Below are 23,267 nucleotides of genomic sequence, written 5' to 3'. Positions count from 1 at the left end.
AGACTGGGTCTCACTCTTTCACCTAGGATGTAGTACATTGTGGCTCAATCTTGGCTCACAGCAAACTCCACCTTCCAGGCTCAAACAATCCTCCCACCTCAGCCTCCCAAGTAGCTTGAACTATAGGTGCCTGCCACCACACCCAGCTGATTTTAGTATTTTTTGTAGAGATGGGGTTTTGCTATTTTGCCCTGGCTGGTGTTGAATTCCTGGACTCAAGCGATCCTCCCACTTCAGCCTCCCAAAGTGCTGGGATTACAGGCAGGAGCCACTGTGCTCAGCCAAAATGATACATTTTAATATGGAAATATGACTCATCTCAATGAATAAGAAAGGTGAGTATCCAGAACAAAGATTAAGAAGCTATTTTATACCCATACTGGTTGACATACTTCTTTCATATGCCCCCACCAATATCCTATAAAGCAGACAATTATGAAATTATGACTATAAAAGTGAATTCTTTTCTTTTTTTGTTTGTTTGTTTTTGAGACAGGGTCTCACTCTGTTGTCCAGGCTGGAGTGCAGTTGCATGACCACAGCTCACTGCAGCCTCAAGCTCCTGGGCTCAAGTGATCCTCCTACCACAGCCGCCCAAATAGTTAGGATCACACACACATGCCACCAAGCCTTGCTAATTAAAAAATTTTTTTGTAGAGAGGGAGTTGTCCAGGCTGGTCTTGAACTCCTCGGTTCAAGTGATCCTCCTCCCTGGGCCTCCCAAAGTACTGGGAATCCAGCTGTGAGTCACCGTGCCCAGTGAATATTTTTTCTTTAATTAAAAAAAAAATCTTATTCACACCTATGCTGGTAAAACCTTTTAAAAAATCTTCAAAATTAACTTTTTGCAGCAATAATAACCATAATGTTATAGGATTTCAGCATTGAAATTGACCTCAAAAATCATATACATAAACCAATCCCCTTGTTTTTACAAATGGGGAGACACATTTGGAGAGATTCAGTGGACTGTCCAGCGCAAGTTGATGGAAGCAGTCAGACATAAGGTAAGGACGTCTGACTTCCGCAAGTGTGCTCTTTCCACTGCACTGTGTTTCCAAGCCCTTGAATCATGTATATGTCTGAGTACATTTGTAGATACTCATGATTAATATTTGACTCACAATTCTCAGAGTATTAATGATGTAGAAGATGGCAATTTCTATCCATGCTAAGCTTAGTTTCTTCCCAAAGAATCCAAAGTTAGACCTTACATTTTAACTCTCTTTTAAACATATTCTCTCATCTATGAGTCAGCAGAAAATTTGTCTGAAAAACTTAAAATTGGGGACAAATTACATGCATAAGGAAGTACTAGAGAAATGTTTTTTAAACCTTGCTTACTCTGAAAGACAGTATCTTATATAAAGTAGTCATGAAGAAAGATGTGTTGACAACATACTGATTTAGCAGACAGAATTTAAAAATTACTGCTCACATTTTAAATTTAGAAAAATCAAAGCATTTCTAAGACTTTGATATGTCAGAGACTATTTTAATAATAAACCAAATTATCTTGCTACACAATTTAACTATATGAAAATGGTTTAACCGGAACTGATATAAAATTGATCTTAGTTTATAAACATACATATGCCCAGTCCATAATTAATTCAAATTCAACGAACTTTCACTACTGAGAATACTTTAGAAAAATAAATATGCAGGTATCCTTTTATTTTTAAAAAGTTGACATCGTAAAATGAGTGTTTTGCTCTAGAATTCATGTATGCTCTTATATTTGATTACACATATATTTAATGCTCTAGGAATGAGATGGGTCTTGAAGATCTAGCTCAAATAAAAAAAAATCAATACATCTGTAATCTTTATTCACCCTGACTGGCAATTACAATGAGAAGATCAGGAAAAAAAAATGAGAATGTTAACAGAGAAGTAAAAAGCAAAGAGAACTCTCTCTAGCTGACCCCCAGCATAGAATGGTTAAACCAAATCTCAGGGAAGGTAATATTTTCATTGGTAACAGAGAGTTAATTAAATTAGTCAAAAAACATCAACTAATTGAAGAACTTGGCAAACTGTGGTCTTTAATTTTAAGGCTAGGTAAATGACACGTTTTATTTTTTATGTTTCATTATCCTAAGCTTAGATGTAATATTTGGGTAAAAGTTACCAGGAATCAGTTATAAACCAGAGATCACTGCCACAGCAACATCATTTTTAAAGCCATCAAAAGATTTTGTTAACTTGTAGCATTTTAATATTTCCTACAACAGGACAAAAATCATATTAATATATTTTCCTAGTTACCTGTCCCCCTGAAAAAGATTTTTAAAACTGCTGTGTACAACAATTACATTTAATTTGTAACAGCCAAATAAATTTAACCAGGAAAGATTAAAAATCTGTGTATTACCAGCAAAAATTATTTCCCATCTCTCTTTACCTACCTACCTATCTATCTGCCTATCATCCACCTACGAACCTATGTGTGTATCACTTGAGAATATGAGCAGCCCTTCTTTCAGTACCTGCTTGGTGGAGAAGACAGCGACCTCTGAAGATTGACCCCCGAGTTCATGTCATGATAGTATGGTTGGCTTGGGATTTCTCCAATTGGGAAGTTGACTCCAGTTCCCTGGGTTATGGGCGCTGAGGAATAAGACAAAGAAGCACTGGGAATGACATTCGTATTTCTGACCTCTATTCAAATGTAATAATCGAGAATCTTTCACGCCTCTGGTCAAAGACAGAGAGAACTTTCTTCACCTTAAGCCTCTAATACCCACCATACAACCTGAAAACTTGCCCACCTTAGCAACGTTCAAGCTTGGAAATTTGAGGCAATCAGATTATAATCACTGGTTACCAATTTCCCGAATCCTATTCCTCAACCTTCTTTACTCACGCCTTTATATTAGTTGACATTACATCTGTCACTCTGCTAGTTAAAAATGCCTTGGAGGAAACAGAATATACGAGTCCTATCACTCAGCAACACCAAACAAGCTGCTTTGCACTACCTGGGCTCTCGAAAACCAAATCATTGTTAAATAAATAAACACAGAACCGTTTCACAAAAAAAAGCAAAAATTATTATTCACAGCCTCCCAGTTAGGATATGATAATAATTATTAATATCATGACTTCTAATCCACTCAAATATTAATGTTGATATTAATGTTGATAATATAGAATAATAATTTTTGGTTTGTAACACAAAGGATAAATGCTTCAGGTGATGGATACCCCATTTACCCTGATGTGATTATTATGCATTGTATGTCTTTATCAAAATATCTCATGATATTTTGCATAATTACATCTGTTCACATTTTTTTAATTTAATTTTAGATATCATGAACAAATCTGTGAGGCAGCATATTGTGTTAGAATCAGCAGAGTCTTGAGAGATAAATAGCCTTTTAGTTTAAACTCCCTCTGTATTATAAGTTATGTGCCCTAGTTTCCTAACTGTAAAATGGGAGTAATAATAACCTGACACATATGATTATTTTGAGGATGAAATGAAATAGGTAGTGATAAGAGCCTAGAATCATGCCTAGTGTATAACAGGTGCTCAACCATTGTGAGTTCCCTTCCTTCTTTGCTTTCTCCTCCAAACTTCTTCCCTGGTAGACTGGAATGGTTAGCAAAGATGAACAGTTCAAAAACGTGTTAAAAGCAGAGGAAGAGGTATAAATGAACCTGTTTGCTGAAAATTTGTTCATTCAACAAATTACTGACTGTGTCCACTGCTGGCAGGTGTTGGCTGCAATGTGTACAAAATAGTCTCATATATTGCCCTTAATAAAAATATTGGGCAACAAGCTGGGTAAGTAAAACATTCATGCGAAACACATAAATACCAAAATAGATGAAAATGAAACTGTCCAAATTAACGACATGATCCAAAACTGCTGTAGAATTTCAAGGGAAAAAGAATCCAATGCCAGCTTGAATTGTCCAAGAAGTCTGTGAAAAGCCATAGCTGGCACTGGACTTTGGAGAATGAGTAAGAGATTAGAGGGAGGTCATTCCAAACAGGGACTGCTGCAGAAGCAAAGTCATAGGTAGAGATCATGGGCAAAGTAGAGACCGGGCAGGTTGGTGTCAAAGAACTCCTCAAGAATAGTTTCTATTTCTTTTAATCAGCCCTTCAAAAGCTCACACAAAATTGTACTCTGGGGCTTTGCAACAAAATTCTAGAGCCCCTGGGATTCACTCTAAGCATACGTGGTCTACTTAAACTCCTCCTCTCTCCCAACTGCCTCAAGTTGAGTATAAAATTCCAAAGGGATTGCAGATTTTTATGGAAGTTTTCTTACCCCTCATTTTTAATGAATATTCTAAATGTGTTCACTATCCTTTGAATTGTATTTTAATATTAGGCAGGCTAAGATTAACTGAAAATATTTTTTAAAAAGTATGATTAGGAGGTACAAGCTTTCTCACAGAGAAGTAACCAAGGAATACACAATGAACATCTCCCTTTCTGGACTAAAAATTAAATACATCAGTATATACATGACTAGTAACAGCTCCAAACTTCTGGATTATCTACCAGCCTTCTGATAGATTGTTCATGTTATATAATACACTGTAACATCCTTTACACAGAAAATACTTGTATCCAATGAGTAACTATGCCTGATGGCTTGAATTATTTGGACAGCTAAAATGTAGCTATGTCTGTTGTGGCTTGAGGCACACCAAAGGTTAAAAAAATGTGAGGTAAGAAATCCCATAGTAACCACATGTTTTATAATTTATTATTAGAACCATGTTCTATATGACACTGGAAGTGGGGTACATGCTAGAAGGAGTATTTCAGGGGCTCAAGTGAAGTAAACAATCTGTCTGGCTTCCTATCACAGTAATGGATACAATTCATAGACCTGAGTTATTAACAGGAAACTTAGAGGTTCCACCTTACATAAACTATTTTCAATTTATTAAGCTCATGCAATATTTAGGCAAAGATTTATAGTTTCTATTGAATACATATGGCTCCATAGTTAACATAATTTGCTTACCCATAAATAAACTAGATGTAATTTGTAGTAAATGATAATTTTAAAATCTTCAGAAATTGTTTTTTTCTAAATTTTGTTCCAGAAAGATTATTCCGGAGTGTCAAGACAGCAATAAAAACGACAAATATAGCATGTTCTCACTCATACATGGGAGCTTAAAAAGTTGATCTCATCGAAGGGGTTGTCAGAGGTGGGGGAGGGTGGGGAGGTGAGGAGATGAAGAGAGATTGGTTAATGGGTAAAAACATACAGTTATAATAGACAGAAAGAATAATTTCCAGTATTTGATAGCACAGCAGGGTGGCTACAGTTAACAACAATGTATTACATATTTTAAAATAGCAAAAAAAGAAGATTTGAAACATTCCCAACATGAAGAAATGATAAATGTTTGAGATGACAGATATCCTAAATAGCCTGATTTAATCATTATACACTGTATGCATGGATCCAGAGATCACATGGATTCCATAAATATGTACACATATTATGTTCTAATTTTGTAAAGATATCAATAAAATAATTTGTCTACGGATTTATGCATGAGCGCCGTAAAAATTTAGTATGCATTCTGACACTAAATGGGAGATACAGAAAGGAAAGTAGATTAACAAACATGGCCAAAGTACTAAAATAACACACATGGAAATTATTTAATGGCAAAGAGAGTGTGTGAGAACAGCAAGTCTCAGTCAGATATTCCTGCTTAAGAGCCTCTGGAAGAACTTACATCACATGCAAAGATCAGTGTTAGCGCCTCTCCCAGGGAGCCACAAGAAGGCTGAAAGCTGCAAATCATGTTTAAGAGGATGCCGACATCCTCTTAGAAATGAAGCACCAAAGAACCTCGGATTCTAAGGGTTAGAGGCCAACCTTTAATCTCCCTTATTGTTCTCCTCACTCCAAAAGCTGATCCTAAATCAACTTTTAAGATGGAGATAATATCATTCAAAAGAGAGATCACTATCCTAATGCTGAATGGCTTCATTAGCTAAAGTCAACATACACATCAGTGGGTCTTCTGATTGTAAAACCCTAGAGGACTGAAAGCACTAGAATACTGTAAACCCTCAAGAAGTCAGAATTTGTGATACACACATAAGTGTTGTGCTGAAGTTTATGTTTACTTAGCAAACCCTTATTTCATAAATAATGAAGTTTAATTGTGTAAACAAAGATTATGATGTGGATATATTAAAACACTTAGGAGGATAACTTATCAGGCCTTTCAGAGACACCTGTTTACATATGGAGGAGAAAATAAATGTTTGCTGAATAAATTACGTAATGAATATAGATAATTAATGTGCTAATTACAAATCAGTAATGTTTGTTATAACAAATAACCTAAAAGTTTCTAGGATATGACATTATAAGTTAAGAATGAATGAATGAAGTATATTAAATTTACCTTGGTTTTGAACTGTTCTAGAAAGATAATTTTCATCTTTTTTTTAATGTTTGAAATTCAGATTTTTCAAAATATCTATCTGGGCTTTTGAAGGTTCTAATGTGGTTCTCCTTTGACAGCCCTTAGCATAATATTACCTATCATGAGGTACTAAATAAATATTTTCTGACAGCTGACTCTACTGCCCTACTCCTAAGAAGGATGAAAATATACCATTGAACTTGAACTCAGAGAAGTACAAATTTAAGCAAATAATTTAATAAGCCTCCTAACTGGAGCACCATAAGCCTTTCCGCTAAAGAAGAGTATGGGGAAGACACACACACCCCTTCAGATAACCCCTGTCTTACCTGATGCTACAGAGTGCTACTGATAAGTCAGGCATATTTCTTCCCAAATTAAAAGTGAAAACTTTCAAATGTTGGATACCTTTGGATATCACATATTGATCTGGAAAAACACATTAAGGTACATTGCCTTGGACAATCTCCTTGCCCATCGAATACACACCCTGGGGCTACCAGAATACAGGATATTTGTGTTTCTTCTCCTACACTGCCACCATGTAAAAAGACCCATGAGACAAGTCTTTTGGGCATACATTTATCCACTCCAGAATTATACCAGAAAGGATAAACTACTTAAGATCTTAAACGTTCATATGTATCACTCCCTGCTATACATGCTATTTGCACTGTTCACTTTAGAAATGTGAGCTATTTGAGGAACTATGGTTCAAAAGACAGTCAGTGATAGCGTGGAGATTCCTTTACTGCACAACAAGACTCTAAAACACTGCTTATTCTTATCCTCAGTAACTCGATTACTCTTTGTTCTTTCTGGATCATCATAACTCTTATTCATGACCTCTAAATATGACCCAAATGAGAAACACAACTTAGGCAAGTATCAGAGTGTGACTACATCATCTGAATAACATCACTCCAAAGTGTGATGCATTCTATCAAAATGTCAGGTGAAAATATACCCTTCAAAGTTACATAAATAAGCTAAATCAGTGGAGGGAGTATGAAGAAAGGAGTCACCTTCTTTAACATAATTAGTACATATAGATCTGCATCTTGGATATGTTTGTACATGCTAGTAATAAGTAAAAGAGTTAATCAAGGTAACGTCCCCTTTGCTTAGGTAGCCTGCCAGGTGAGCTTAGCCTAGAAACATCTGATCCAGCCTGCTAAGAATGGTGTCTCAGGTGAAGTGGCCGGTTAAAACAATTGGACATTGTTTTGGATAACAATGCTTTCTATCTATATCCAACTACAATCTGCAAAGTTAATTTCTGCATCCCTCTACACTCTGCACGTTAGTGTGTATATCCTGTGCATCTCCAACCCCCACCAAAATGTTAGTAAAATGAAAAAGCACTTATCTACAGGAAACTTATGTGGGTTATCATAACAACATAGAGTACATTTAATTAATCACACTTCCTTTGATATAAATGGCCATCTATGGTCATGCAGAGAACAGTGAATTGAATGAATACCAATAACATGGCAATCAGAAAAACCCCAAAATTATTTTTGTACAACAAAGTTTTGATGATTTGAATGCAAACATTTTAGAAAATCAAGCAAAATATATTGTTATTTCATCAAAAGTTTTAAGATTTTAAAATTCAAATTTTCCTAATATGTGGTCACTCTTTATACTACATTTAAGGTTCAAAATATAAAGTATTTTAAATCATACTGCATGCTTAAGTAGTAACAAAACAATTTACTTACTTCTGGATACTCTTACAAGTTCTGATACATTGAAGACTCCAGATTTTACAAAACTATCCTCAAGGTAACCTGAAAATAAACATTAAAGGAAAAATGATCAATATAAGCAGAAAGTAAAATAAATGATTATACACTAGAATTTAAGTGTTTTAAAGCCAAAGGTTTGAACAAAAACCAAATATGCTTACAATAAGGACTTTAAAAAATGACTCTTATGAATGCAAATTAGGTTTGTTTAAACAAATATAAAAAGTTTAGATACCAAATAATCTCTTAGGAAAATTTTTTCTTCCCTTTCTAAAAGTACAGGTTTATTGATGCGGTTTGATTTGCCATGGCCCATGCATACAGAATGGTCTGTGGGCTCTCAGGGAATGCTTTTGACTCGGTAGCACCTGGTAGACTAAAGTGAAAAATGAAAGAAAGAAAAAGGAAACCACAACCACAATTAGCACCTTGCTGGAATAATGTCAAAGATCTCTTAAAGCCACTGTTCTTCTGTAAACCCTTCTCTGATTAAAGAAAAGTGAGCTGCTATTACCAGCACCCCGACCCTTGTTCCAGGGTCACTAATAACATAAAAAGCAGAACTTGTATATACAGCAAATACAGAACTTTGCGTTGACCTATTTCTGGGCATCTTTAATATACGTTGCACGATTTCACTGCTTTCCTCACCCTTGCTACTATTCCACTAGACTCCTTTTATTTCAAGAATTAGACAACTTTTCTGGCAAATGGTGGTGAATCCAGGCCTCTGGGAATGCCACATGACCCCTAAGTCACACCTGGGCAGAGTCCACAGTGGCCATGGAGCCTGCTTGCTAGCTGGTCTATGTCCAAAACTAGAGATGAGAACTCCCGGAAGCAACAGGAACCCTGCACCCTGCCCACCCCATTCTCATCTATGTTAAGGGGGTGTAATGAGTGTGAGGAATACCTTAGCGGGGGAGGTTATGGCCTACTTGCTTCTGTCCTAGGGTGAGAATAAGTTTGAAAATCCTCAGAATTGAAATACATCTGAGAAACAAACAAACAAAACTAGATTCTAAGAACTGGCAATTTGACTGGATTTTACATAAAGCTTCAGGGCTGACCAAGGAATTAGATTCAGTTCAGAGATGTGAGGCATGGGTAGTGTAGCAACATGGAGCACTGAAATCAAAGAGCTGGGATTTGAATCCTAGCCACAGATGACCAGTTATGAAATCTTGGCTAGGTTATTAGTCCTCTTTTTGCCTCAGATTCCTCACTTACAAATTGGAGACAATAAAAATCACCTATCTTATAGAGTTGTTACTACTGGAGATAAAAATATAAACCCCATGATAAGCATGTTACCAATAAATTAAGATCTTAGGGCCAGTGGAACCTGCGATCAGCTATATACCGAATTATGCACACTGGCCTCCAGACAGTCCAAAATGATCTGCAAATCTTTATTCAGAAAATTTACCAGAACAAAAGGCACCACACTGCTTTTCAACCATACATAGCACGAAAAGACAGAAAATCATTCAATTAGCATATGTGTTTCACTGCTGTGAACTGAGGAGCCACTGATGTTTGACATCCACACACCCACCTTCTTTAGAAACAGAATGAAAGAAGGAGTGAGAGGAAGTTGTAAGATCCCAGTAGGGGATAAAACAGGTGCCACATTAAGTCATTATTCTGAAAAATATATATATATTTTTAAGAGTATTATAACAAAATGTCCCAATTTAATGCACGTCTATTTTAAGAAACTCTTATTTCTTGAGCAATTAATTTTTACCAGGTTAAATTCATTTCAGTAATTATTGAGAAACTTCTATGTAACAATCACTGTACAAGGTGCTAAAAGTCATGAATACAAAAAAGGACACTGACTGTCTTGCCTGGTCGGGGAAAGAGATGTTTTGACTCTTCTGGACCACTGTAACTTACTATCATATAGAAAGATTTTTGTTGCTTTTCTTATTGTTTATAGTTCATTATACTTTATTTTATATAGGGTAAACTTAATAAAGTAAATATATTAAGTACAAAACCTTCTTTATCTCGGGAGGCCGAGGTGGGTGGATCACAAGATCAGGAGTTTGAGACCAGCCTGGCCAATATGGTGAAACCCCATCTCCACTAAAAATACAAAAATTAGCCGGGCATGGTGGCGGGCACCTGTAGTCTCAGCTACTCGGGAGGCTGAGGCAGGAGAATCGCTTGAACCCGGAAGGCAGAGGTTGTAGTGAGCCGAGATGGAGCCATTGCACTCCAGTCTGGGCGACAGAACAAGACTCCATCTCAAAAAAAACAAAACAAAACAAAAAAACAAAACAACCTCCTTTATCATGACTACAGCTCATATACTTAACCAGTCACACAAGATTATTTTTCATCACCCAATTGTACTTTGTAAATGCCTACCCTTCATATCTTCCTCCTGCAGCTCCCTGAGATGAGATGGCCCTCTTTCTACACATTCTAGTCTCATCCTTCAAAATCCAGCCCAACCACCACCCACTCTGTAAACTGCTCCTCCAACTCCTTCTCCCACCCACTGGCCCAGCCAGAAATCTCTTTCCTCTGTACTTGTATAGCACCTAGTTTGTACTAATTTTATACTTTGTACTTTCAGATTTTCTGAGAGATGTTTTCAAGTCTTGCGGTCATTGCTGGATTATCAGATCCTTTATTTATAGAAGTGACTGGGTTTTGTTCATCTCTATATCTTCCTTAATGACTAACTCGTTGCCTATATATAGAGTAAGTACTAAATAAACACAGAACAAAATTTTAAAATTCAACTTTAAAAACAGGGTCACACATTAACATCTTAGCCATTTTATTACAATGTAGATACAGATGGTTTAAGATTTATGGATAATTATACTAACCTCTGTTATTCCCTAGAACTTGTTTGCTGAAGAGTGTATTTAGGCTTTTGGGTCACATGAGAAAGAGTAATGATTAGGGTCGGATTGTATCTCTTACTTTGTGGTGTACTAATGTGTAATGTCAAGCATTTAATACAAAGTAACAACCAAAGAACTGGAAGTGTTTAAATAGTAAGAGCCCAAAAATATTTGTGAAACACATCGATGAATAAGTGATGAACATTTCAATGTATTTACATAAACTATATCAGAGGTAATACAAAATAACATTACAATATCTATGTGTAATCTGAAGTTCATTTCCTTATTACTCCAATGAGAAGTCAGAGATCCATCTGCTCCTAAGTCATGACCATTAAGATGGAGTGGGGTGTGAGCCTGTTGGAAGCCAAATCATGAAGAAGGGATGAGTCAGCTCAAGGCCAATTCTACCAGTGGGAAGACAGTCAGGCAGTCAAACACAGACAATACAATGACTATTGCAGCTATTCACAGAAAAAAAGAAGACAATTCAGAATGTAGCAGGGTGTTTCTCCACTCCCCACCCCCAACTTCCCAGGTTCTAAGAAATTGGAATCTACAGAAACAATGGAAAGAGGTAGTTTACCGAAACTATGAAAAGCATTGGAAATACATCAGAACTTCTTTGGAACACACTGGATAAAATGCAAAAAACCACAGAGGTCCCACTGGGCTCTACTCCTGCATGGAGCCCAGTGAGACTTTAGTGGAGGAAGGTTTCCTGAGGACGAGTGGTGATGCCTATTAACCATGTACCTATGGGAACAGGGACAGGTGAGAATCAGGCAAGTGGGGTAGCCTGGGAGAAGCACCTGAAGCAGATGGCTGCCACCTTCATGCATCTCTGCAGGCAGCATAGCCTTCGTAACGGACAGGCATTAACCAAGACTTGGCAGAGTGAAAAAGAAATCATGGATGAAATAGCACTCAGATACTTAAAATAGTACTTGGATACCTACTAGTGCTTATTCATTAGCATACAGAAGACAATACTTGAGGGCTGTAGCAAAATAACTGAGAGGATTTTGCAATGGGCAGGGGTCCTGCAGTAGGATAGGGGGTGAAACTCAGCAAAATGTCAGGTTATCTGCTGCTAACATAACCTCGTCTGTAACCTCCAAGGTCCTGGGGCCTTTCAGGAACATGTTTTTCACATTTCATAGACCACTATAAATCTAAATAGCTGATACAACAGCTAAAGATCTTAAAGCAATTTGGAGACATTCATATAGTAAATTCCCTTCGTCTACCAAAGGAAATATGAGCATCTCTGAGGCAGAGCAGCTGCTTAATGGTTACAGAGCAATATTACACAACAGCTTAATCCAGGAAGAAAAGAACAACTCTGCATTTGTGTGATGCTGTATTTACACTACATGTGTGCTTTTTAAAAAAAATAAAATTGAGTAGGAAATAAAGACTTCTACAAACTGAAAAGTCTCAAAGGCAATATCAAATTATATTATTTTACTTCTTTTTTATTTTTCTCTGACAAAAGCAACAGTAAATCACTACTCAGAAGTTAATATACTGTTTAACCTCCTTTACAAACAATAACAGAGGGACACAATGGCATATCTAACTGTTAATATCTCAAATTATAATCAGTACCATTTGAATGTTAAACAACATTTACATAGAAAATCCAAAGACTGATAATGCTCATTTTTACAGTCTACTGTGTTCTATTCTTGAAATTAAAAAAAAAGAAGCCACAGAAAGCAGTTATTAAATTCATGAAAGCCGTCTTCAAGTATTCGAAGGACTATTAATGTAGATGGTGGATTTGACTTATTCTGCATAGTTCCAGGAGCTGTTTTTTGGCTCAATAAACAGATTTGTCATCCAATGGGAACAGGCCTAAAAAGGCATGTGAAATTTTGCAAAGGTAGCATAACCAATATATTCCCAACAACTGTGATGACCTTCACAAGCAGGCATTAACTTCATGTTCACAATTATCTTATAAAATATGTCATATTATTGGTGTTGCCATTTTACAGATGAGGAAACTTTTATCTTACAGAGACAGTTTCTCAGGGGCTATAAAGACTCCCACTGGATATAAAAATTCTTGCTTTGTGAAGGAAATCTCAAAAAAAAAAAACAGAAAAAAAGAAAAAAGTACCTCAAAAGCCACTGCAACCCTCAGATTCTCCCTTCTGACACAGATGTTTTCCTATGTTAGTTTTCTGGCATTGTTCATTTGGAGAACAAACAGGTAGACATAAGACATCTATAGGCATTTTCCAGCCCTATGATTGCAATTGTTCACTTTCTTCAACAGAGTTTAAAAGAAGGCTTAATTCTTTTTGTAAAGGGACAAGAAGAGATTACTTTATACTAGCTCTTTGCCAATCTTCCTATAACTTCAGATACCACAACTAACCCATTGGTAATTTTCTGGTAGCGATGTTACAAGACATAGTTCTATCTTCAGTTTCTCAACTGACTTGAACTATCCATGGTTAAAGCTAAACTTGTGTTGAAGTTAAAGCTGAAACTGTGATTATTAAATAGAAATATTAATCATTGCAAAGATAGTGATTTTCTTCACAGAGATTAAATCTCAGCCTATAGCCCAGGTTAACATTCAAATATTAATTTAGAATTAAGTATATCTCTCAATATGAAACGTAAACCCATGATGATGATTTATGTGATCTTGGAGGGAGTCAGAAATTTCCCAACTTTAACACACCCTGATAGTGTTATATTTTTTTCAATATTTCCTTCCAGTCCTTTAAACTTTTTCCGCATATATATATATTTATAAAATCAATATCAAATTTAAATATAGTTGTATCCAGCTTTTTTCCTATTAACATTGTATCTGTCCTTTTACATAAAGTTTTTCAAAAGCATGATCTTTATGACTATATATTGCATGGCTGTATCATACTTTATATTAACCATTCCATTGTTTGGCATTTTAGGTTATTTCCCAATTGTTAAAATATAATAAACAAATAGCACTGTAATTAACATCCTCACACACAAATCTTTGTCAGCCATTCTCATGATTTCCTTAGGCTGGAGTTCCCAGAATTAGAATTACAGGGTCAAAGGATATAAACTCTTTTAAAACTCTTGGTAAAAACTGTCAAGCAGCTTTCCACAAAGTTGTTTTGCCAACTTATACTCCTTAGGGCAAGCTGTGAGCATGTCTATCTCACAATCCTGCTGCCAGACTTACACATTAGTAGGGATTTGTTTTTAATTGTGGCAAGTTGATAGAGAAAAAAGGTCATTACAGTAATGTTACAACTTTCATTTATTTCATTTTAATAAAATGGACTCATTTCAGATATATGAGCATATTTCTTTCACCAGAACATTCAGAAACAAAACATTTTAAAAATCAGAACATTCATAAATACACAAACATTAAAAATATATAAAATAGAAATTGTGCTAGCAGGAAATTTTTTTCCTAATATCAATGAGATTGCATCTACAGTTTCACAATGAAAATGTTGGCTATGAATTTATCACTGATTTTTTTCTCATTATCTGAAAAAGTACTCACTTATTCCTAGTTTTCTCAGATTTTTAAAAAGTTTTCTGACGAGAATGGCTATTGAATATTATCAAATTCTTTATTGGCATTAGTAGAGATTATCCGGTTTTTTTCTAACAGCATTTATTGGTGTTATATATTACTGATTTCGTAGATTTAATTATCTTTGCTTATCCATGGAAGATAGTTCTTAAATTTACTGTTGAACTGGTTGGCTCAGTTTCTTCTAATATTTCTACAGGTACCTGGAAAACTTTTATGGAAATTTTTGTATTTTATTTGTCAAGTTTTTATACCAGGAGTATACACATGCTTCATAAAATGGTTTTGATCATTGTCCCAATATGTTTTATGCTCTGGAACAAAACAAAATATTATTTCATAAAAAGTTATTGAATGTTTGGAAAACTTTACTAGTAATATCATCTTCCTTGAATCTGTTGCAGAGAAGACTCTTAGATAACTCTGAATCGTGAATACTATTCTACTTTTGCTTTCTAATGTTGAGAAAATTTTATTATATATTTTCCAAAAAAATTCAATTTTTCAGATTTATAAATTTATTAGCACCGTTATTTTATAGTTTACTAAGTGGGCTATGTTTATTTTTATGGCATAATAAAATTAAATGTATGCCCTCTTATCTTTTTAATGGATGTGGAAGGTATGCCTCTCTCCAAGGGTGTTAAAGCATACTAGCTAAAAAGGCAGCCTGGGGCAAGACTATCGCCATTTACTATGTAAACCTAAGGCAAGCTGTCTAAATCTTCTACACCTCACATTTCTCTTCCCTAAAATATAGGTAATAATCATACTACCTATGAGTAGATGCAAAAATTGCATAATGTTTTCAAGTAATAGTAAAGCAGACATCTCAAGAGCAGGAAAAGAAAAAGTAGAAGTTCCAAATTAGCAAAGAGAAAAGAAAACACAACAAATAAGAATGCAATCAAGGCAGCAAAAATAAGAAAATAGGATGTAAAAATATATAATAATATGAAGTAAAATATAAGGCATAAAATAAAATACATAAATCACTACAATAAACGTATATGGACTGAATTTTCCCATAAAGGGAGTTTAGGTCAACTGAAAAATATAAAATCCAACTGTTTTCAAGAAACACACCTAACACAAAATGATAATAACAAGAACAAAAAGTTGTAAATAAATGGGTAGGCAAAGAGAAATCAGGCAAATTCAAACAAAAAGGAAGCAGTATCAGCAACGGTTAAGAGAAAACTTAAGCTGAATTACAACAAAGATAATTATAAATGGATATAAGGCACAATTAATAAAGAAGATAAATCATAAACCCCACATGCACCAAAAAATATTATGAATACAATCTATTAAAATACAAGAAACTTTATAAAAAATAAAGTCATAGTGAGAATTTTTACTATTAATGTATCTTTTTAAGAATTGAACATGACTGTTAGACAAAGACTAACTTCATATCATTCAAATACAAATTATATTTTACTGATATGTTCATGGAACTTCTAAAAACATCGATCATGTTTTTGACCAAAGAGGCAACTTTAACAAATCCCTAAAAGTACAGACTTTTAAGGCCATACTGTCTCATCTTTGGCAAATAAAAGTAAATAATAAAAAATGACTGAATTATCTCAACTACCTAGAAATTAAGAAAATAAACCATGAACCAAAGAGAAAAATCAAAAGGGAAATTATAAACTATCTAAAAAGCAATGAAAAGAAAAAGAAGAAAGAAAGGAACGCATTACTTACCATAAAAGAAAGAACAGGATCACAACCGCCCCAAAAATTAAAAAGATGAAATTAAACATAAAAGCTGAAATTAACAGAATAGAAAAAAAGAAATATTTAAAAAAATAAATAAAACAAATGATTCTCTAAAAAGACCAACAAGACAGAAAAACCACTTCCATGCCTGATTAAGGGAAAAAGAGAAAGTAAAAATATACAAGTATAGTCATGAATGGCTTAATGGCAGGGACACATTCTGAGAAATGTGTTAATAGGCAATTTCATGGTTGTATGAACATCACAGAGTGTACTTACACAAACCTAGATGGTATAACCTACTACACACCTAGGCTATATGCATGAAATTGCATATAGCTCCTAGGCTACAAACCTGTATAGCATACTACTGTACTGATACCGTAGGGGATTTTAAGACAATGGTATGTGTGTAGCTAAACATATCTGAACATAGCAAAGGTACCAGAAAAATATTATAATCTTATGGGACCACTGCCATATGTAATCTGTCTTCGACTGACCTATCATGATGTGGTACATGACATACAAATATAAAAAGAAGACATAACCATAGAAATCAAATACATTAAAATAATTATGAGAGAATAATACATACAACTTATTGACTACAACTTTGAAAACTTAAATGGGCAATTATTAGTAAACTAAAAGTAACCAAAATTGAGCAGAGAAGTGTAAAACCTGAGTGGACCGATTATCCTAGTGAAGTGGTTGCCAAATTTGCTGAACACTGGAACCATCTGGGATTCTTGAAAGCAGTTTATGTTTGGCTTCCAACCCCAGCTATTCTGATTTAATTGATATGGGGTGAGACCTGGACATGAGAACTCTTTTAAAAGTTCCCCCAAGTGATTCAAATGTACAGCAAAGTTTGGGAATCACTATGACACCACATTCAGAATGTGGTTCCAGAGCCACTAGCACTGGCATAACTGGGGAGCTTATTAGAAGTGAAGAAGAATAGGCTCTACCCCAGACCCTCAGAATCAGAATCCACAGCTTAATGAGATCTGCAGGTGATTCATAAGTGTACTTACAAATTTGACAATCCTAGAACATACTAGAAATGTGAGTAAGAACTACCTTTGAAAACAGCGCCAGGTCCAGGCGAGTGCACAGCTGGATTTTGTGTATCCTTTATCTAGTCTTTAGGTTCCAATGTTATTTACACTCTCCCAGGCCTTAGGAAATAAGACAAGCTTCCTCAAGAACGCTTTCAAATAAGCCTCTATAAGGCCAGAAAACTTGAATACCTAAATTTGTAGCCTCTCTCATCGAAACAAAACAATGAACCAACCAATGAAAGATCAAGCACACAAGTAAATGTGACTTCAAGATGCCTAAATAAAATATCAAATTGAATACAGCAATATTATCAAAAGAACAATACACTTTTATAATCAGGGTTTATTCCACGAATGAGTGCAGCTCACTATGAGAAAAGCTATCATTACGATAGAGGAAAAAGTCGTATGACCATATCAAGATGCTGAAAATGTACTTGACACCAAGAGGCAGGCTTACCTAACAATAAATCTAAGCACAAATAGAGACCAAGCAAATAATACAGACTCTTCAGCAAAATTCAACAATAAAGTATTCTAAAAGGGAACACTAGTCTGTCATTCCTATTTTCCCAACCTCCCCAGCCTCCTCCTCTTTGCAGCCCTTAAAAATGTAATCTGGAAAAAAGCCAGTCACAAAAAGACAAATACTGTATAATTCCACTTACATGAAATATCTAGGGTAGTCAAACTCATAGAAACAAAGTCACATGGTGGTTGCCAGGGGCTGGGGAGAGTAGGGAATGGAGAGCTGTTATTTAACAGGTATTGAGTTTCAGTTTTGCAAGATGAAAAGTTTCTGGAGGTTGGTTGCACAACGACGTGAATACATTTCACACTACTGTATTGTACACTTAAAAATGGTTAAGATGACAAATTTAATGTTACGCATATTTCACTAAAATTTAAAAATGTAGTCTAAAATTTTGGACCCAGATTGTTAACCACATTCTTGTTTACATATATTCAAGAACAATCTTTTACATTGACATTTATGTCTGTCATCTTATTTATAACAATTACTTGGTCATAATTCTCACCTTAATTGTTACTATTCTCATGATTAGTCTATATCTATATTTTTATTCATATATTTATGGTTATACTTTCCTGTTCTTAATTTTTTATTGAGTCATCACATTGCCAGTCAGACTAGGTATTCAAGTAAAATTTTTGCAAATAAAATGAGGAACTCTATTTTTTGATACCATGAGTAATAAAGAATATATTTCCATTGCCTTTGACTGAAGGTGAAACTCCTTGAGTGAAAAACAATGTTTTTTTCATCACAATTTCAAGTATTCTCCCACTGTCTCCTGTTATTTAATGTCGATAAAAGGAAATATAGAAGTAACTTGTTTTTCATCCAGGACATTTCAAAATTTTCTTCATCCACGAAATGTAAAAATTTCAACAGGATATATTTAGATACAAGCCTCTCATTATGTGGCTGGAATAGCATTAGTCCTTTTAATCCACATAGATAATTTTTAGCTCATCAAATTTTTCTCCATTTGTCTTTGATCCTACATTCTCCGATTTCTCCACAATGAACACCTAAATAAACCTTGAATTTTCTATTCTCCCATCATCAACCCTTTTCTCATCATCTTAACGTCTGTGTTTCCTCTGCTTCTGGAATAAGTATCTTGGGGTTGTCCTCTATATCAATGCTTATTTCCACAGTATCAGTGCTGTTTCTTACTCCTCCGATGCAATTTTAACGCTATGAAAGCAATTTAGTTTTTCTTGATATTCTTCCACATCTCACAGAATACCGCATTTATTGAAGCTATTCTTTCGTAGGTTCACTTTTCGTATAAGTCTTCTGAGTAAACAAATTGTTTTCTCTGGAATTTTTTTCTAGTTCTTTATTTTCAAAGATATGTCCTTGTGGTTCTTGATCATATCCCATTTCCCTTGTTCCTCCGTATTTTCTCACCAAGGGCATATTGTTGTGTGTGTGTGGGGGGGGGGTTCCCCTTTTTAACATATTCAGTAATGTAAACTAATTGGAAGAGACAGAAAACAGATCAATAAGTCATCTGAAGATGAGGGTAGAGGAAAGAATGAACTCCAAAGCAGTCAGAGGAAACCTTTGGGATTAGAGGAAACGTCATCATCCTTGAGTGTGGTACTGATTTCATGAGTATATGCATACGTCAGAACTGGCTGGGTGTGGTAGCTCATGCCTGTAATCCCAGCACTCTATGAGGCCGAGGCAGGTGGATCACTTGAGTCCAGGAGTTTGAGACCAGCCTGGGCAACATGGCGAAACCCTGCATCTACTAAAAATACATAGCATGGTGGTACGCGCCTGTAGTGCCAGCTGCTCAGGAGGCTGAGGCACGAGAATTGCTTGAACTTGGGAGGCAGGGGTTGCAATGAGCCAAGATCACACCACTGCACTCCAGACCGGGCAACAGAGTGAGATGCTGTCTCAACGAAACAAAACAAACAAACACATATGTCAAAACTCATCTAACTGTACACTATATATATGCAACTTATTGTATGCTATTATACCTCAATAAAGTTAGCAAGCGACCAATAAAGAATGGTTTCCAAATTTTCAAAAAGTGCTATTTCCACAGCACAAAAAGAATCACAAGTGAATCAGAAACATTCAGTGTAATCAGGAATATTTTTGAAGGTATGAATTACAACAGTCAGGTATTTTTTTGCAGCTTCTAGAAGGTTATCTTACCAGGTTCCTCATTCACGGTCAAGTGAACTCTAAGAACACTGTAGTATACTCCCTAGTAAACAAAAGCACAAAAGCAGCAACCAGGACTTCTCTATAATTTGTCAAACTGGGAGAAGAGAAACTCTATCCACCTGAGATTAGTATTCTGAATCAGCAATTATACTGGAGTGCTACAATTCTCAGTCAGATACCTCTCTACAAAATTCATCATCAGTATGCTACATAAGATGAGGAGTTCAGAAAAATATTCCAAATAATCATGTCTAGGATGTGGTCTACCTACAGGGCATAAGAGGATCACTGTAAGTATCTCCGCAGAAGTACCTGCTTTTTCTAGGCCTAGGTCAGGTTCTGAGTAAGGGAATGATCCCACACACTGCAAGAACAGGTTATTTATTTAGTCTATTATTGGTCTAAGCCTCTGCTTCATAAATCTTGGACATTGTCTATAGGTAGGCATTGCCTTGGATGATAGGTATACAAAAAAGAAGAATGCAATACTCACCCAAAGGGGCTCAGAATTCATTAAGGGGAGTAGATGCGAAAATAGAGATAAAATAGTGCACTAAATGCTAGTATTGTAAAACAGCACTGCAGAGAGGCTCTGAAGAAGTCTCACTGAGGAGGTGACAAGGGGGTACAAGCATTCTAGGCGGAGAAACAACATGAGCAAAGACACAAAGAAGCAGCACACGGCTAACGCTAAAGGCATGGTCCATGTGTGCAACGGACAAATCATGAAGGGTCATATTGTATGTCATGCTAACGAGCTAGGCTTAGGCTAGAGTGGAGACCTTGGAACCATACAAGGAGGTGAATGAAATAATCAGATTTGCACATCACCACAGACCTGTAATGGATATATCAGAGGGATTAAGACATGAGGCAAAATATCGCTACAGAGATTAGGAAATGATTAAAATGATCTAGGTGAGCTAGTTAAAGAGGCAAAGTGTAAAGGTTTTTAAAGAGTTATTAAGATTCAGCATCAATTACCTTCTTTTTAAAACATTTTGCCCCTCTCATCAGCAGCCTGAGCCTTTGTATTCATTCCTCTGTTCTTTCTACATTCTTTCTCCCAAAAGCTCACAAGTACTCCCTTCTTCACCTATCAACATTATATAAGGTAACATTATTCATGTGGGCTATTTTTGGACATCAATTTGGACATGGTAAGCATAAAATAGCAGAATACTTTATCATGTCCCAACAGACATGATCATCTTCTAGTTCTATCTTACTTATTTAGAAAATACTGCTCTGCTTAGAAAGTACTTCAATTCAGAAAATGACAGCAGTCCAAAATACCAAATTTTAAAATGAAAAATCCATTGCATTGAAAACATTACTGCAAAATACACAATGGAGCCAGCATCTTACCATTCATCAAGTCACTGTTTGTTTCATGACATTAACAAGTGGAAGTGATGATTTTAATAAGATCAAATCTGAAAGTCAAGTGGTTTTCCTGTCTTCTTCCTGCTGAATACTGCAGGAACACACATACAGGCAAGGTATAGAGCACTGCGCAAGGGGAAGATATGTCTAGTGGAATCAGGAATTAAAATATCTCAGCAAAAACAGGAGTTTGGTCCTAGTTTTATTATATAAAATAAAATGAAAGATGCCAAGGTCCCTAAAGAGCAGAATGTAAGTCAAAAGACCCCAAAAAGATTTGTTAACAACTTTGAAAACCAAAACCTGACCATTGTTTCTTAAATTCTTCTATGATCAATGACATTATCAAGCAAAAGCTAATAAGAGTCAGCTGGGTGTGGTGGTTCACGCCTGTAATCCCAGCACTTGAGGAGGCCAGGGTGGGCGGATCACTTGAGGTCAGGAGTTCAAGACCAGCCTGGCCAACATGGCGAAACCCCCCCTCTCCTAAAAATACAAAAATTAGCCGGACATGGCCCATGCCTGTAGTCCCAGCTACTCAGGAGGCTGAGGCAGGAGAATTGCTTGAACCCGGGAGGCAAAAGTTGCAGTGAGCTGAGATCATGTCACTGCACTCCAGCCTGGGCAACAGAGCAAGACTCCGTCTCAAACAAACAAACAACAGTCAAATTAACACACAAAAGTCCTTGCTTAAATTATTCATTACCTAGATACGCTTTCATAGTCACGGAGAAGGAAAGAAAAACTGAGACTTTAGTAGGAGATTTGTCCAAGATCTTTAAATGACATCCTTTCATCCTATAAGGTAGAAAAAGATTAAAACTCGGGTAATTAGACACATATATACTTAATATTGTATTCTGTTTGCAATATATTACTATAGAATTGTACTCTCTTTTTAAACATTATGCTTAAATATACAAGTGAGAGTTGCCTTAGTGCCTGGACAGTTTAGTCCAGCGAGCTTAACTTCTGCAAAGTTCAGTGATTTTAACAAGCCTAGAGCAAAAGTCCACTATATTTGTGATACAAAACAATCCCAGCTTTCCATCTGTGAGGCAGAAAATGCTTTGCATTATTAAATTGTAGCTGTATGTGGCAAAAGCAGATCTTGTAAATACGGAGAGGGAAAGAATTTAAATTGAGAGGAAACTTTAGATGCAGGAGGCCACCGCAGAAGGAACATGAGGCCAGGCATGGTGGCTCATGCTTATAATCCCAACACTTTGGGAGGCTGAGGTGGGAGGATCACTTCAGCCCAGGAGCTGGGGACCAGCCTAGGCAACATAGCAAGGCTCTGTCTCTACAAAAAAATTAAAAATTAGCTGGGCATGGTGGCACATGCCTGTTGTCCCAGCTACTTGAGAGGCTTGAGGTGGGAAGATTGTTTGAACCCAGGAGGCAGGCTGCAGCGAGCCATGACTATGCCACTGCACTCCAGCCTGGGCAACAAGGCAAGAACCCATCTCGGGGAGAGGGGGAGTTACATGAGATACTTGGGTAAAAGCAATCACTACAACACTGCCCAGAACAGCAGGTACCATCACAACCTCACCTAGAGGAATTTATGACTCAGACCTCCTTTCACATGAGGATTCTGACCCTCCCTTAAGGGGAACCTAGACATTCAACTACGAAAAATACAGGTTATAGCAATAGCCTTTAAAATTTAGCAAATTACAACCTATTTCTGTGCAAGCCCTCTTGGAAGTTTTCTGGAACTAGGTACAGTATTAATTAAGTGCCTACATC

The 23,267-nt window shown here is 36.0% G+C and overlaps 1 protein-coding gene across 30 annotated transcripts in view; it reads right to left on the bottom strand.

Annotated features, from left to right (window-relative positions):
• Positions 1-23,267, bottom strand: part of NFIB (nuclear factor I B) — a 450,108-nt gene that overhangs the window by 65,770 nt on the left and 361,071 nt on the right. For all 30 annotated transcript variants that reach the window (XM_034967168.2, XM_063594017.1, XM_034967174.3 and 27 more), the window contains exons 4-5: positions 8,157-8,225; positions 2,493-2,613 (exon numbers count right to left, since the gene is read on the bottom strand). In XM_034967168.2, the coding sequence (XP_034823059.1) occupies positions 2,493-2,613; positions 8,157-8,225 (190 nt within the window). The remainder of the gene's footprint in view (positions 1-2,492; positions 2,614-8,156; positions 8,226-23,267) is intronic.

The sequence above is a fragment of the Pan paniscus genome, chromosome 11, assembly GCF_029289425.2.
Source record: "Pan paniscus chromosome 11, NHGRI_mPanPan1-v2.0_pri, whole genome shotgun sequence".
In the NCBI taxonomy this organism is placed as follows: domain Eukaryota; kingdom Metazoa; phylum Chordata; class Mammalia; order Primates; family Hominidae; genus Pan; species Pan paniscus.
The sequence above is the reverse complement of the archived record's forward strand: the minus strand, read 5'-3'. Positions and strand labels throughout refer to the sequence as shown.